The sequence below is a fragment of the Bombus affinis genome, chromosome 11 (genome assembly GCF_024516045.1).
Source record: "Bombus affinis isolate iyBomAffi1 chromosome 11, iyBomAffi1.2, whole genome shotgun sequence".
Lineage (NCBI taxonomy): Eukaryota > Metazoa > Arthropoda > Insecta > Hymenoptera > Apidae > Bombus > Bombus affinis.
The window spans coordinates 12,033,205-12,048,199 of NC_066354.1; the positions used below are offsets into that span (position 1 = coordinate 12,033,205).

At 28.6% G+C, this 14,995-nt stretch overlaps 4 protein-coding genes and 2 long non-coding RNA genes across 15 annotated transcripts; 4 read left to right on the plus strand and 2 right to left on the minus strand.

The window, feature by feature from the left end:
* The first annotated feature begins 86 nt into the window (after positions 1-86).
* LOC126922136 (recQ-mediated genome instability protein 1-like) lies at positions 87-4,102 on the plus strand. Of its 3 annotated transcripts, none has more exons than XM_050734424.1 (10): positions 87-302; positions 916-1,149; positions 1,367-1,510; positions 1,596-1,799; positions 1,975-2,132; positions 2,299-2,731; positions 2,839-3,111; positions 3,234-3,509; positions 3,598-3,693; positions 3,813-4,102. In XM_050734424.1, the coding sequence occupies exons 2-10, from the start codon at positions 1,036-1,038 to the stop codon at positions 3,978-3,980; spliced, it is 1,866 nt and encodes a 621-aa protein (XP_050590381.1). In that variant the 5' UTR covers positions 87-302; positions 916-1,035; the 3' UTR covers positions 3,981-4,102. The 3 variants fall into 3 exon arrangements, with proteins under 3 accessions (XP_050590381.1, XP_050590380.1, XP_050590383.1); XM_050734423.1 differs by lacking the exon at positions 87-302 and adding an exon at positions 445-604 and having other exon boundaries at positions 693-1,149; XM_050734426.1 differs by lacking the exon at positions 87-302 and having other exon boundaries at positions 653-1,149; positions 1,371-1,510.
* Positions 2,814-6,194, minus strand: LOC126922156 (2-methoxy-6-polyprenyl-1,4-benzoquinol methylase, mitochondrial). Of its 4 annotated transcripts, none has more exons than XM_050734478.1 (6): positions 6,177-6,194; positions 5,603-5,763; positions 4,812-5,224; positions 4,603-4,691; positions 4,394-4,517; positions 4,078-4,295 (listed from the first exon to the last, which is right to left on the minus strand). In XM_050734478.1, the coding sequence occupies exons 2-6, from the start codon at positions 5,757-5,759 to the stop codon at positions 4,206-4,208; spliced, it is 873 nt and encodes a 290-aa protein (XP_050590435.1). In that variant the 5' UTR covers positions 5,760-5,763; positions 6,177-6,194; the 3' UTR covers positions 4,078-4,205. The 4 variants fall into 4 exon arrangements, with proteins under 4 accessions (XP_050590436.1, XP_050590435.1, XP_050590434.1 ...); XM_050734477.1 differs by lacking the exon at positions 6,177-6,194 and adding an exon at positions 5,879-6,007; XM_050734479.1 differs by lacking the exons at positions 4,078-4,295; positions 6,177-6,194 and adding an exon at positions 2,814-2,953 and having other exon boundaries at positions 5,603-5,847.
* Positions 6,195-6,440: 246 nt separating this feature from the next.
* LOC126922160 (transmembrane ascorbate-dependent reductase CYB561-like) lies at positions 6,441-9,362 on the plus strand. Of its 4 annotated transcripts, XM_050734486.1 has the most exons (6): positions 6,644-7,125; positions 7,398-7,444; positions 7,589-7,801; positions 7,883-8,091; positions 8,179-8,336; positions 8,405-9,362. In XM_050734486.1, exons 2-6 carry the CDS (start codon positions 7,405-7,407, stop codon positions 8,565-8,567), a joined length of 783 nt encoding a protein of 260 aa, XP_050590443.1. In that variant the 5' UTR covers positions 6,644-7,125; positions 7,398-7,404; the 3' UTR covers positions 8,568-9,362. The 4 variants fall into 4 exon arrangements, with proteins under 4 accessions (XP_050590444.1, XP_050590443.1, XP_050590445.1 ...); XM_050734487.1 differs by lacking the exons at positions 6,644-7,125; positions 7,398-7,444 and adding an exon at positions 6,441-6,633; XM_050734488.1 differs by lacking the exon at positions 7,398-7,444 and having other exon boundaries at positions 6,645-7,125.
* Positions 8,407-9,979, minus strand: LOC126922175 (uncharacterized). Its single transcript, XR_007712664.1, has 2 exons — positions 9,836-9,979; positions 8,407-8,523 (listed from the first exon to the last, which is right to left on the minus strand). It is a non-coding gene; the product is annotated as an uncharacterized LOC126922175 (long non-coding RNA).
* LOC126922135 (uncharacterized) lies at positions 9,917-13,287 on the plus strand. Of its 2 annotated transcripts, none has more exons than XM_050734421.1 (6): positions 9,917-10,370; positions 10,468-10,645; positions 10,908-11,116; positions 11,225-11,342; positions 11,729-11,929; positions 12,191-13,287. In XM_050734421.1, exons 1-6 carry the CDS (start codon positions 10,140-10,142, stop codon positions 13,135-13,137), a joined length of 1,884 nt encoding a protein of 627 aa, XP_050590378.1. In that variant the 5' UTR covers positions 9,917-10,139; the 3' UTR covers positions 13,138-13,287. The 2 variants fall into 2 exon arrangements, with proteins under 2 accessions (XP_050590378.1, XP_050590379.1); XM_050734422.1 differs by having other exon boundaries at positions 9,922-10,370; positions 10,911-11,116.
* Positions 13,288-13,307: 20 nt separating this feature from the next.
* On the plus strand, positions 13,308-14,476 carry LOC126922174 (uncharacterized). The gene is made up of 2 exons (XR_007712663.1): positions 13,308-13,454; positions 14,046-14,476. It is a non-coding gene; the product is annotated as an uncharacterized LOC126922174 (long non-coding RNA).
* The last annotated feature ends 519 nt before the right edge of the window (positions 14,477-14,995 follow it).

Sequence of the window (14,995 nt, forward strand, 5' to 3'; positions counted from 1 at the left end):
ACTCACCCCCACTAGGGTTGTCAGCAGAAATGTATGTTTGAAAGACTAAAAATAGGCTTGAGTGAACTGATTTTCTAGGGATGGAAATCATTGTGAAATAATAAAATTGTGACGATAAGGATACTGATCTTCGCAATATTATTTATATGATAAAATAATTGAAATAGTCCATCGTCTATATGTACACATGTATTATTCAATGACTGAACGTAACTAAAAGTAATTCGTCTGTGTACTCTAAAAGTAATCAATGTTATATAGTTTATTCGTTGGAATCATTGTTACAAGTTGTTGTGTCAATGGTAAAAATATTTGCACTGAATAGCTTCGTGTTCTCCATTATCTGTTTGCACGAGTATAAACTGGTTGAAGATAAAAGTAATACTTTGTGTAATACAAATCGTTACTTGCTTCACATTTGTGTCAAATAATAAATAAATATCTTTCAAATTAAATAACTTATTATTTGTATCGAATAAGTTAATTTTTTTTTTTTTCTATAAATATAGTAAATATTCTTTTACGTTTTCTATGAATAATCCCAAAACAGTTAATCACTGTCAGAATTTTACCAACTGAAAAGTTTTTCATAATAATTTTGACGGTTTGTATCAAAATGCATATATATATATATATATATATATATAAATCAAACTAATAATCAAATTATTAGTACATATCTTATTTATTAGATAGAAAACAATTTTATTAAATAGTATTCTTTCACTGATATAACGTCATTTGATACGCACCCACACACACGAATATATTAATAAATAAAATATCGTATACTATTATATCGGTTTCGTATATTAAAATACCTTGACAGCGACTAGCTGTCACTCAAGACCATAACCTTTCATTCGTAATGATACAAGTTTCTATTCAAATAAATCTAGAATTAACTCGCGACAGCAGGGAGAGCAGAGGAAGCAGAAACAGTATTTTATCGGTCGTTCGAAAAAGTTGAAACAAAGAGTGTACATACCTAGACTATACTATATTATAAATTTACATAAACACAAAGTAGCCTAAATGAATGAAGACGTATTCAGACGAATAAAAGGTAGATTGAAATCAGAATATTATTCGATGAATAATGAATGGTTGAGAGATTGTATAGAGTTTTACATAAATCAACATGAAAATGTAAGTATTAATTTTATGTATATCTAAATGAAAATATTCGTACAATTCTATAATACGCGCGAAGCATGCCCTAGAGTTTGAAGTACAATTATCAACGTCACATTTTAAGTTTGGCTACATACATATTACATTTGTTTCTGTAAAACGTCGTAAATGTAAAATACTCCTATTATTGTTATAAATTTGTATACTTTGTTATAATTAATCTCATTTTCAGCCAGGTCCAGAAAAAATTTTACAATTTGTAAAAGAACAATGGCAACTTAGTGATTTGCGTAAAATTAATAATGAAAATGGATGTTTACCTTGCAATCTGTCGGATCAAAAATTTATTATTTTATCTGGAAACTATATTCTTCAGGTACATATATAAGTAAATAAAACACCTACATATATATATATATATTTGCACAGATAATAGATTAATTAAAATTGTAATAATCTAGGTAGAACAAATGTATGATATTGCAACATCGAAATATAAACAATTAGAGCATATTAGAAACACTCATATCTCAAAAATAAATCTATCTGAAGAAGAAAAAATGGAAAAATGGCAACCTCCGAAAAAAAGAATGATACAATTACGACTAACAGATGGATTGCAAGACTTAATTGGAATTGAATATAATTATATATCTCGACTGAATGTATGTGAACATTTACTATAAATTTTTCAATAACATATTTAAATTGATATAAAGGTCTGGTTAAGCTAAAACATTATTATTATTATTCTATTTTTCCTTCTCTATTAAAGACATATGTTTAAGAATGTTCTAAAGGTACGATACAAAAGTAAAATACTGTTATATTCTTTTCAAGGATATACTATTACCGGGATATAAAGTTATGATAATGGGCCCATTGAAATGTCGTAAAGGTGTTTTGTTATTAGAAGAAGGAAAGTTGAAAGGAATTGGTGGCGAAGTGGATAGCTTATTAATACCTAATGCAATGGAAAATATTTTAGCTAGAGCTCTGTGAGTTTAAATTAATATTAAAAATTTTGCAGGGATAATAAGGAAATCGAAATAGGAGTAAACTATAAATCAAGTCAATTGAAGCTAAATTAAACATTAAGTTATATTTTGGAAAGTCTTAATAATAACTTTAATATTATGTATGACGTGTATTTATCATTTACAGGAATCTTTCAGAAAATCCTGATCCCTATAGTGATAATGAGACTAAATCAAATAATATCGAACCACAGGTATCACAAATAGACAAAGTCCTTTTTGAAGAAGACTTCGAAGTAAATCCTGAAGATGTTTCTAAGACTGAAGATTCCCATAACGAAGATCGTAAAAAATCGAAAATTGAGAATACTAACGCAGAAGTTAAAAGAGTTCAAAGTTATGAAAATGAAGGAATTCTGAATGATAATGTTCGTTTTCAAAGAGGAATTAATAAAGCTAACGCTGAAATTAAGAGAATTTTAAGTCATGAAAATGAAGAAACGTTAATTGATGATGATTGTTTTCAAACAGAAACTGAATTTACCAACGATAAAGTTAAAACGGATCAAAGTTGTGGAAACGAAAAAATCCTGGATGACGACGATTGTTTTTTAGAGATGGTTATTTTAATATTTTATTTTATTAAGAGATAAAATTGTAAAATTAGTCGGTATAAAGCAGTAGTTTTAAATTTAATCAACCTTTGAATGAAGATATTTTATTACAGGTTGACGAAGAACAATTTACAGAAGCGTCAATAGAACAAAAAAATATTGCGTTGCCATTTAGGACTTTGCCAAAAGAGGGAAGCGATGACATTATTGTAATAACCGATGAGGAAGCTGTAACAGATGTAAAATATGACGCCTTTAGAGAAACCAGAGAGAAAGGTTCGTCACATTTAAATTTAAAGTCGTGTATTGCCAAGACAGATTCATCGATTTCCCATTCAAAAATAGGGAAAAAACAAAAATCTTCGTTAACTAACGGAAAAAAAAGAGTAAGTTGTTGGACTCGTTCCACTCGATATTAATTTATGTACTTTGTTAAAAAGTACAAACTACTGCTTTCTATTTTGAAAATTATTATCTTTAAAACATGTTCAGTTGTACAATATCTCAGGTTTCAACTTCACCTCGTACAACAATAGCTTCGAAAAAGGGTAGAATGGATAAGCAGATTACGGAATTTATAAGAGGTGTAAATGCTCCAGAAGAGCCGAAAATATGCGAATTTATTTACGATATTAATAATGAAATAGTAACAACCACAACTTTTAAAACTATTCGAGGTCACGTCAAAGTCCTCGGAAAACTAACAAAACAAGATTCATCTTGGATTTTGCAAGCTACAATAGCAGATGGTACTGGAACAATAGAAGTTTCTTTCTCAAATAAGGTGCTGAACTCTAACTTATTTAAGTGAAAATGGGAATTTATTAGAAAATCCAGTGCGTTTTAAATAACTACACATTTTATGATTTTAGATTCTAGAAAATTTACTAGGTTTCAGTGTCCAAGAGTTTTCATCGAAAAAGAAATTGAGGAAAAAGAATCCAGAAATTGAGCATGAACTTAGGATGGTATTTTGCCCTCGTATTTTTATAGAAAGCTTTATAATATCACAATAATTTTTAAACATATTTATCATTTTCGTTATTTGAACTTTTTATGCTTCATAAATTATATATGAACATTTCAGAGTTTTCGTAATGCAGAAAAAGAGATGAAAGCTCTGGATGCACTCTTAAAATTAGAGTTAAATAGAGATGAAAGACCAACAGTAATCGAAATTAACGATTTAACTCAGGAACAGAAAGAAATAATAGACAGGAAAGTAAGAGCTTTTCTACTTGAAAACAACATTTAGATCGTAGCTTATTTTCAGTGGAGGAATAATTCAATAAATCATTGTGTCTAATAAAATAAAATCTTATAAAATATAAATGAAAGAAGTAAAATAAACATTTTGTAGTAAATATAACAATATAATGAAGTGTTATTTTCACCAAATCTTTGGATATAATGAAAGATATGTAACAAGTAGTTTGTTATTTAATACATTTAATTATATATCAATGAAAAACGCTATTCATTATAATTTAAAACCCGAATGAATAGCTACTATACCGCTACTTAAATTTTCATACGTTACATTTCTAAAACCTGCTACTTCAATCATGTCCTAAAATAGTAATTAGAAATTAAATATACATATATGTATATATAGATTTGTAACTTAAACATAACATAAATATCATGTTACCATGTCGCACAACTTACTTTAAATTCTTCTTGTTTCGGGAATTTTCTAATACTCTCAACAAGATATTGATAGGGCTGCCATTCTCCTGCTATGAGTGTACCCAACACAGGTATTATTTGAAATGAATATTGATCATAGAGCCTAAAAATTTTATTTCGTCATCCATAGATACCCAGCGTAAAAGATTTTAAATAATTGTTACTCTATCCTAAAAGAAATTAGTTACCATTTCAAGATATTATTATCTACGTGACTGAATTCTAAACACATAAAACAACCACCCGGAGTAAGTATTCTATATGCTTCAGAAAGTACCTATAACAAATATCGTTATTCCCTTGTAAAATATTAGTATAAAATCTATTTATGCTTAGAGAAAAATATATCATTAAAGTTCAATGTTAATTTAATAAAAATTTCATAAGATTGATTTACCTTTCCAATATGCGTTACATTTCTTATTCCAAAGGCTATTGTGTAAGCATTATACGAATCATCCTCGAAAGGAAGCTTTTCTGCATCACATTGCTTCCAATCAATATTAAAATTATTTTGATCTGTCCATCCTAATCTTTTTGCTCTTACTTTACCAACGTCTAACATATTCTTATTTATATCACAAACTGTTACAGAACTTTTTACATCTTGGTAATTAGGGGTATTCTTTAAATAATTTAAATATCTGAATGTAATATCTCCTGTGCCACCAGCCGAATCTAACAATTTGGTGCCGTGAGTTGGTCCAAGCCTTTGAATGAATATATCTTTCCAAATGCGATGAATTCCAAAACTCATAGCATCATTCATTTGATCGTACGAATTTGCTACCTTCTCAAAAACTGTATATACTAAAAAAAATTGTTCGATTAACTTAATAAATCTTACATTACAGATATATATACAAGATTAAAGGTTAATGCAAAAACAAATTACACGAAATGCTTAAGAATTGATATAAATTGTATTAGTTTGACTATTCTAAAAGCTCCTAAAATACAAATTATATCGAACAATTTGTTCAGATTCTTTTGAACAATTTGTATCTTGATTCTTTGTATATTTTCCATTTATATATAATGTTGTTTCTCGTAAACAAAATTATAAATATTTCTATGATACAGGGTATGCTTCCTTTGGGAATAAAAAGTTTTGTTACCTATAAGGATAATATATAAAGGAACGAAAGGCAAAATTGTTTAGATAACTACATAAATTATAAAATGTACCTTCTTTCGCTTTATCACTTTCCTTGACAGTTTTGAATCCAAAATGTGTTGTTTTCTCATTATTATTAGTTGCAGTGGCATCTGAGAAACATCTCTCAAAGACGCGAGTAATTCTTTTATCTTTTGTTAGATTTAAAAGAAGTCTTCGTTTTTCCATCTTTCTGCAATATTTGAACGATAACAACATATACATATATCCATATATTAAAAGATAAATTGCTTCCCTTATCGGTAAAATATTTTAAGGTTATCTTTATTTTTCAATTACATACGTACGGTGGTGTGAACGTTGCTAAAATTTATATTCGATATAATAAATTATTATCAAATAGCATAACTCTACGTTAGAGGGGCAATAAGATTATATATATATATATATATATATATATATATATATATATATATATATATATATATATATATATAATTATTTACAATCTATCTAGTTTACTATACTAAGAAAAATTCTAGACATTAGTTTTGAAAGCACTTTAATTTTAAGAATTTCTTGAAAACAATGAAATCAGACAATGCGCAGATTCGAAGTAAATAATATATCTCAAATATTTTTTACTTGATAATAGAAACCAAAGCTGTGATTTCTAATGTATTCGTGTCAAATAAATTGTATCATGTTGTGTATATGGTATCGTATGCGACTAAAAGATATGTGTTATTTTACTTTTAGAACAAATATTTTTCTCGTATTGCCATTATTCTTTATGACAAAAATAGATTTTAATTACTTGCACATATTTCATTTTTAATAATTTCCTTATCACTACTATTTAAGGCCAAAGTTAATTCGTATTCAAAATTAAAAATTCCAATTATATATCAACTGATCAATCTTATATTTTGAATAGGCATATTTATCTGCAATTAGTTTTTATATTGACTAGAAGTGCGATAAATTTAAATATCTCATTCCACAACTGCGTAGATATAATCGATAGTTTGTTTTACGTCGTTGGAGAACCTGCGCGGTACCTGTTGATTTTTTTCTTGAAACCTTTTGTGGAAAGTGTCAGGTAAAGTGGCCAATTTCATAGCGCTATCATTAAATTAGAAATTGTGCTCCATTCTCTCCATTTTCATTTATATGTAATTCGTTTCGTCAATTTTAATAAGACTGAACACCTTAATATTTGAACAATTATTTAATCAGATGCATAAAATCATATTAATGATACCGAAGCAACAATTTAACACTTGTTGATTTATAGATGCTATTTTTAATCATTATCACAGCATTAAGTGTTATTATGCAGAATGATTACAGGGACATAAGTTTCGTAATTTTACAGCCTAACACAACGGGAACAATCAACTACTTTAAAAGGAAATTATTAATATATTAAGTGTCATTATATTTTAATCAATTTATATGTTTATATTTATATAGACGTTATGTAACAGGATAACATATTTATCTTAGTAGATGTTTATATATAAATTTTCAAATACAATTAAATCATCGAAACAAAAAGAAAGTTGAATAATTGTTACCATATGTCAAAGAAGTAAGTTTATTTTATTGAATATATAATATGTTGTACATATGTTCATAAGCTCTAATTAAAATTTAGTTTCTCTTATATGTTGAAGTATCGTGTGATTTTTTGGTTTATGATAGAAATAATATCTGAATAATAAAGATTAAATAAAAGATTACCATAGAATGTTGTTAAAAGTTGAAAAGAAATAAATAATAAGATTTAAACAGATTGTATAAAATCATATAAGGAAGGATATTCAATTCAAAATTTTATGAAATAGAGAATTCATTTTTTAGTTAAATTATGTCAACAAATTATCCATACGTATACCAGATATGTTTAGGTATGTCGCTTATTTATTTTAAATGCTTTTTATTTCCTATTAACTTTACATTTACTTATGTCTAGTATCGCACTTAATTCATTTCTTATAAGACGTTCATGACAGTTTAAAATTTTAATGAAGCGCTTATAAAATTATTTCTAGACATGGAGCAAATTACAGAACCACGTGTTAATCTGGAGGGTTTCAGACCCCTCATCGTTGCAATGGAAATCGTTGGAGCTATACTGATAATTCTAGTTGCAGTTTGGTGCGGCAGTTATAGAGGTGGTTTTGCTTGGAATTCTAATCCAACGTTAGAATTCAATTGGCATCCTCTTTTAATGGTTATTGGATTCGTATTTCTATATGCCAATGGTATGTTTAACGATTTAAGAAAACTTTTAAGAACACTGAATTAATTTCTTTTTTACTTAATATTATCTTCAATCTTGTTAGGTATGTTAATATATAGGACACAAAGAAATACTCGAAAACGAAGATTGAAGCTAATTCACGCAGGCATAATGATATTAATTGTTGCATTAGTTGTAATTTCTCTCGTGGCTGTGTTTGACAGTCACAACTTGCAACCGAAACCAATTCCAAACATGTATAGTCTTCATAGTTGGGTTGGGCTCACTAGTGTAATTTTATTTTGCTGCCAGGTATAAACTCATCATTAACTCTTTATTTATTCTTATCCATATATAATCGTCCAATAATCGTGAAATACATATATTTTAATATTTTAGTGGCTTGCTGGATTTCTATCTTTCCTGTATCCGGGATTACAACTTCCATTACGGGTTTCTTACATGCCAATTCATGTATACTTTGGAATCGCAGGATTCGTTGGTGTAATTGCTTCCTGTCTTTTAGGCCTCAATGAAAAAGCATTTTTTGCTTTAGGGTAAGTATAAACTTATGACACAATAACGTATGAGTTACCCTTTCATTTATTTTAATACATAATTTCAGAAATAATTATCAAAATCTTGTAGACGAAGCAATATTAATTAATGTAATCGGACTTATGTTAATCCTTTTCGGTGGATTAGCAGTTTATTTGGTATCACAAGAACGTTACAAACGTTTACCTAGAGCAGAAGACGAAGCGTTAGTTGGTGGCAGAGCACAGTAAACGATTATGGTACATAAAAGAAAAAAGCTTATTCATGGCTTTCCAACATATAAACAAATTTTTAGTTATACTTTCATAATAATTATAATGTCAGTTTTCGAAATATCCCGATTCGTTTGTGTATCTTGTTTCTATGATCGGCTTTCATGATCTTCGGTTAAGAACAAAACTGTCAGCTGTCGTTTATCTCTTTTTTTATCCTTGGTTAGGACTAACTAGTTCAAAATCATTTAGTATCCATGTTAAATCATATTTAACTATTTTACTATTTCATATTTTATACTATTTTTAAATCTTTTGTACAGTTTTTATTGGTCGTTAGTTCAATTAGATAAATAAAACTTTATATATATTATGTGATAATAGTTTCAGAAATTGAAGATTTTTCCATCTCCGTGCTTTCGTTGATACAACAGAGCTGTGATTTAAGTTGTATTTAGAATAAAAAATGGTGGATATTGCTAGCAGTTAGATAAATTGAAATTTTATGATGGATTTTTCGTTCAATATTGCGTCTCGTAAAATTCTAATCTCATCAGTATGTTCAATTATTTTAGATAAAACATATTTTATCCAACGTATTTTCTAATAATTAAAAGATACTACCTTAAATGGTTGTAATATAAAGTATTGTGAATATTACATTGTTTTAATGTATGTATATGTATATACGTATATATGTGTGAATATTGAACTTGTATTCGTCTATCAATCAATTGTACATTATGATGGTTGACAGAAATGTACTTATTCAGAAAAGTATATATAAAAAGAATATACATCTTCCAAGCATAATTATGATTTGCACTTTACTTGTCATCATATTTATAACCGAATAAAGCAAAACAAAATTGTAATATTATTTCTAAATTTTTCCTTTATCATTTATCGAAAATGTCAATTATTTTAAATGTTAATATCGAGATTTATCATTTTTATATTATTATTCATTCCAATCATTTAATATCAATACTTAATTCCAGTCCTTATTAACGGAATAATTTAGAAATCGAATTATGTAGTTAATTTCATTAATAATAATGGAAACAGAAAATTTCGAATATTCCTACGTTTGCTTCTGCTTGCTGTTTATTCGAACAAAGTTATCATACGCAGTAAAACCTTGTCCTTCATGCTTCCGTATACGTACATAACATGATTTTTAGGTTACATACTCGTACGTGTGAGTATAATGGACATAACGTCCATTTATGCATAATATCATAATACAATCACATTGTCGTGTGTGTGTATTGTCGTATACGTACACAGGTTACAGGTCCGGTAACTCCCGCGATGGGATCAAGGCTTAATGAGCGGCAAATATTTTTCAATTTGTTCGCCAAGCATTAGACCGTCGCAATCACGGTCGTCCGTGATCGTAGCTCCCCTCCTTTCGCCCTCGCAGGATCCTGTTGAAGAAAAGATGACGTTTTGAAATGTGTGGATCGTGGTTTCATTTTTCTTTTTATTGGAATACAAGTTTTAGATTTTAGACTAGCATATGTTCATAAGCCATATTAAAAGGCCGCCGCCGCCGCCGCTGCGACGACAGAAATATATCAATTCAATATGCCATGGACTTGTGCTGTGCCGAATTGTAGGACAAATAAAGATAAACGTAATGAAAAAGTATCTGTTTTCATAGTGAAAAATGAAAATTTTGGTGCAAAATGGGCAGCATTGATACCCGGAATAGAACGTTTGCGAACGGGTCAGCGAATATGTGAAAAACATTTTGAAGAACGTTACATAATTAGAGAATATATCAAGTACGATAATAATGGGAAAATTATAGCTCAGGTAAAATCATTTGATTTATTCATTAAAATTATTTTCGCTACTGATAATGACAAAATCTTTTATCATTGTATGATATTTATTTTCAAATATTTGTTAGGTACCATTAAAACGTACGCGTTTACGACCAGGAGCTGTACCAACAATATTTGACGGATATCCATTGCAATCTCGATCGAGATCGAGAAGCCCACAACAAGACGTACAAGATGTAATAAGACACACAATGAGGAAATACGCCAGACTTTATACAGACCATACATATGCAGTACAAGAACGTAGGTTTTGACATTTTATTTTGTAATTCATTCATTTCTGGTCATATATTTTTTCTGCGATTCTTGCATGCTAGAAACTATTCATTAAAATATTTGTATTTAAATTGATCTTATTGGAAGGTTCTATAAAAGTAAGACCTATTTAGGAACATGCTTTGTCCAAGATGTATTTATTTACAAGTAAACGTAAAATATAGAATATATATTTACACACACACACACACACACACACACACACATTTATAAATAATTTATGTTTAAGCAGCAAAATGTTCAAAGTCAACGGCTAAAGAGGAAGTAACCGCAAGTAGTACAACAAAGTCCGAGTCAACAATTACGGAACAAGAAGTGATTGCAAGTAATAGAGCAAAGTATTCAAAGTCAACAATTAAAGAAGAAGAAGAAGAGGAAGTAAGTGCAAGTAGTACAATAAAGTGTCCAAGGTCAACAACTACAGAAGAAGGAATAAGTGTAAGTAGTACAGCAAAATATTCAAAGTCAGTAACTAAAGAAAAAGAAGCAAACATAAGTACGATAGTATTGGAGAAACATCAAAATGAAGTTCAGGAAATATTACAGCTTAAGTCAATAAAGCAGGATAAATTTGTGAACAACGACATAGAACGATGCGTATATCAAAATAATGAATGTTCTGCTATTGTCTCTCTGGACTTTGATAGCGGTGTTCCTTCTCATTGTAAGTATCTAATATTTTTTAACATTATAAAATACAACGGTTGATGAAAATGTTAATAGTTCGTTAAATATTAATAATAATTTGTTGAAATCTGGTTACCCTGTATAATTATGACTGTTACCTTTATTGTATTGATACATTATTCCAGAAATTTATTCCAAACATTTTGTTATAGTTTTCATAACGATTATATCTATTTAATCTTGATAAATTTCAAAACGTTCAAAAAACATCTATATGTCGCCTGATGCTTGTTTATAAAAAATTTATATTTGAAATTTGGACTTTTTGAAAATGTATCTATTTGATGAAACATAACTTTTTGTGCCATTTATATTTTATACTGTTTTCTCACTTTTAATAATCGAATTATTTTATGTCAACAGATTCTATTAATTCAAGTATAATATCTTCTGTGAAATCGGATGTAAGTATTGATTGTTCTATAAACAATACCATGCAACCTGAATCATTTGTGACAGTTACCAAAGCAGAAGATAACTTGAAAATGCTTCATTTTACAAGTTCTGGACTCCCGTTTACTACAGTAATGTTTGACTCTATCGGTTTCAACTTTGAATCTCAACGTAAGTATGATAAATTTGTTTTGAAAATAATCGATATTGGTAACTCTTTACAATTATTCATAATCGTTAAAATTAAAATATCTACGATTATTAAAAATTTGTTGGAAAAAGTAGTTTAAATCAGAAAAATATAAACTTTATCCTTTTTGTTTAGAGTAGTATTTGTTAATTATTCTTTCTTAAAGAAATTTCGTTAGTACATTTTTCTATCAAATGTCTAGATTAAGTATAAAAAATTAATTATAATTTTTTTTACGACAGAGGACGATACTTTTGAGAATAATGCATCTTTGAAAATACCGAAACCATGGATCGTCGGCAACTCTAAAGTTGGCGATGAAGAAGCTCTCTTATTTACATATGCTATAAGAGTGAATGATTGCGGAAAAGAGAAGCATATTTTTGCAAAATCTGTTTTAGTCACAGGTTCTAGAAAGATAACTTACGAAATATACATGACACCCGTTGATGTAATAGCTGCAAAACTTCCACGAATATTAACTAAAATCACTATGCTACCAGAAATTTTGAAAAAATTTAAAGATCTACGCACATGTAAAGGAATAACGTCCACTGGTTTAGATACAATCCGTGCAAACACTGCTCTAAAAAATTGTATCGGTACGGATTGGCGTCACGCAGACTGCTCTATGTTATCTATCATGAGTGAAAGATGTAATTCATGTAAAAAATATTCTAACACCTTATCACAAAAGATTAGAAGAATGAAAAAAAGAACGGTTATTAAACGAGTCACAACTTCTTTGAACCCATTCGATGAAATGAAGTTGAAGACTATGCGAGAAAAAATCAAATATAAAGATGCTAGGGTTAATCGAATGAAAGATAAGCTGAAGCGTACCACAAACCTGATCGTAAATCAACAGAAGAAAACGTGTATGATATGTATGACAGATAGTGAGTTGGATAAAATTTCAAAAAATCAAAAATTAGTTATCCAAGAAATAATTTCGGCTGCGAAAACAAAGGATCCAAAAGGCCGTCGTTATACGGATGATTTTATAATGATGTGTATGCTAATGAATATCAAATCTCAGAGTTACTACGAATTCTTGAGGAAGAACGAGATCATTCCATTGCCTTGTGCAAGGACCATCAGAGATTATATGTCTCAAGTGGGTACAAAGCGTGGATTTGATGAAAAATTTGTTAAACTATTAAAAGAATCACAGTGTCCCGACCCTTGATGAGATCAATTTGAAGAAGTCTATTGCTGTGAAACCAGAGACGTTGACTTACATAAGCTTAACAGACTTTGACGACTTGATGACACTCCAAAGTTCAAATATCAGGTACTTGGCAAACCAAGGTCTTGTGTCACAGTACCAGTCCTTAACAAATAAATATACTCCACCAATCGCTGGTTTTGCTTTAAAACGTTCAGCTTGCGAAGAATACTTGGCTAAAATTGTTTTTAAAGCAATATATATTTGTTAAAAAATATTGGAGCTTTTATACATGATATCATCGGAGACAGTGCTTTGACAAACAGAGGGATGACTAGGTACAACAGTAGCATAAATGAATTAAAAAAAACTGATTCGCTCATCCGCAGATAATGAGAGAAAGATTTTCATGTTTTAATTAAATGTATTCAAGATAGGCTGAGTGAAGATTTGAAAAAATATAATTTTTTAAAAAAATTTAAAGATGTTTCTTTCATATTAATACCATTTCTTTACGACACGAATGTGCAACTATTTGTGAATATGATTTGTCGTATATTTTGTTGATAGATAGATCTTGTTATATATAATCAGCAATTTTCCAATAAAATATGCACATATAAATAGAGCCGCTATGAACATGAACGTGACTGATAAATCTTTAACATTTAACGTTTGCAAATACCGATTACAAAAAAGAAACTCTGGTTGCCTATAAAATATAATGAGAAATATTATGTGAGAAGTTCATAGTCCGTATATATGCATTATTCTTATAATGCATGTTTGTATTTGAGATACGTTGAGATATGTTGCAGATATCTAGACATGTGTAAAAATAAATATGTAAATCTATGTCTCATTGTCGTGGAAACATAATTTGATGTTTTATGTATGTATTAATTAACTAATTATACCATGCTTTACAGGCTATCTATGCAAACAACTTTTACAAAATGATATATGCGTAAGAAAGGTAAATCATGCACAGAAACACTGATCCATAGCAAGAATAATACTTCAGTTGCACAGTTAGTTGGCATGAAAACGAAAGGTTTGATTCGTAAAAAATTTGCGTCCTTTTATCATATAATGAAGTACGTAAACGAATGTTTCTTAAAATACATATCAAACGTAAAAATTTTTTATCTCTCAGCGGACAAAATATTGGATGTATTGGAAATATGTCTTTCTGTAAGTAGGCTCATTATTACGTCCAACTAAGAATGTTGGACAATTTAGGCATCAAGGAAACCAAAAAGAAAAACAGTCAGTCATTCAAAGGAAAATATTCAAACCAATGTATAAAGATATTTTTATATATAAACATTTAACGTTTAATAAATGTGATTTAATATAAGTGTTTTTTGCATTTTTAATAAGTTTTATAAACTCTAAAATTCTATTATAATTCTGCCTGCTCAATAGAAAATTTAATAACATTGGAAAGTATCAATCGTGAAAAGTATTATTTCAATAAAATATTTTCGACAATATCATTCACATTACAGATAGTACATATAGGTGGCTATACGATTTTTTTAACGAATTAAAAAACAAAAACAAACAAACCAATAGGCGCGTCAAATCTACATGGTATGAAAATATTAAAAATATATTTGATTTCGAAATTGTAATTTTGTTAAACGTTTTTATTGGATATAATATTTAACAATGGTTCATAAATAATATTTATTCAAATAACATTCTTCTGTACCGAATGAAATACTGTATAAATACTTCTTTAAACAAATTATGAAAAATTATAAAAAGTAATCTAGTCATTAACTTATCCATGCCTATAGAAAGAATTACGCTGGTAAGACGTTATCATATATATTAAACGGAGTTGAAATATATATATATACAATGTAACTAA

What these genes read in the sequence shown, in the direction of transcription:
- LOC126922156 (XM_050734476.1), bottom strand. Translation starts at nt 5,795, where the DNA reads ATGTATATGTTGTTATCGTTCAAATATTGCAGAAAGATGGAAAAACGA. An exon ending in ATGTAACGCATATTGGAAAG is followed by an intron (nt 4,692 to 4,811) that starts GTAAATCAATCT and finishes TATTTGTTATAG; the next exon opens with GTACTTTCTGAAGCATATAG. An exon ending in GATAATAATATCTTGAAATG is followed by an intron (nt 4,518 to 4,602) that starts GTAACTAATTTC and finishes TAAAATTTTTAG; the next exon opens with GCTCTATGATCAATATTCAT.
- LOC126922160 (XM_050734486.1), top strand. Translation starts at nt 7,405, where the DNA reads ATGTCAACAAATTATCCATACGTATACCAGATATGTTTAG. An exon ending in TAATTTTATTTTGCTGCCAG is followed by an intron (nt 8,092 to 8,178) that starts GTATAAACTCAT and finishes TTAATATTTTAG; the next exon opens with TGGCTTGCTGGATTTCTATC. An exon ending in AAAGCATTTTTTGCTTTAGG is followed by an intron (nt 8,337 to 8,404) that starts GTAAGTATAAAC and finishes ACATAATTTCAG; the next exon opens with AAATAATTATCAAAATCTTG.
- LOC126922136 (XM_050734424.1), top strand. Translation starts at nt 1,036, where the DNA reads ATGAATGAAGACGTATTCAGACGAATAAAAGGTAGATTGAAATCAGAA. An exon ending in ACATAAATCAACATGAAAAT is followed by an intron (nt 1,150 to 1,366) that starts GTAAGTATTAAT and finishes TCTCATTTTCAG; the next exon opens with CCAGGTCCAGAAAAAATTTT. An exon ending in CTGGAAACTATATTCTTCAG is followed by an intron (nt 1,511 to 1,595) that starts GTACATATATAA and finishes GTAATAATCTAG; the next exon opens with GTAGAACAAATGTATGATAT.
- LOC126922135 (XM_050734421.1), top strand. Translation starts at nt 10,140, where the DNA reads ATGCCATGGACTTGTGCTGTGCCGAATTGTAGGACAAATAAAGATAAA. An exon ending in CTACAGAAGAAGGAATAAGT is followed by an intron (nt 11,117 to 11,224) that starts GTAAGTAGTACA and finishes GAAATATTACAG; the next exon opens with CTTAAGTCAATAAAGCAGGA. An exon ending in TTTCAACTTTGAATCTCAAC is followed by an intron (nt 11,930 to 12,190) that starts GTAAGTATGATA and finishes TTTTTACGACAG; the next exon opens with AGGACGATACTTTTGAGAAT.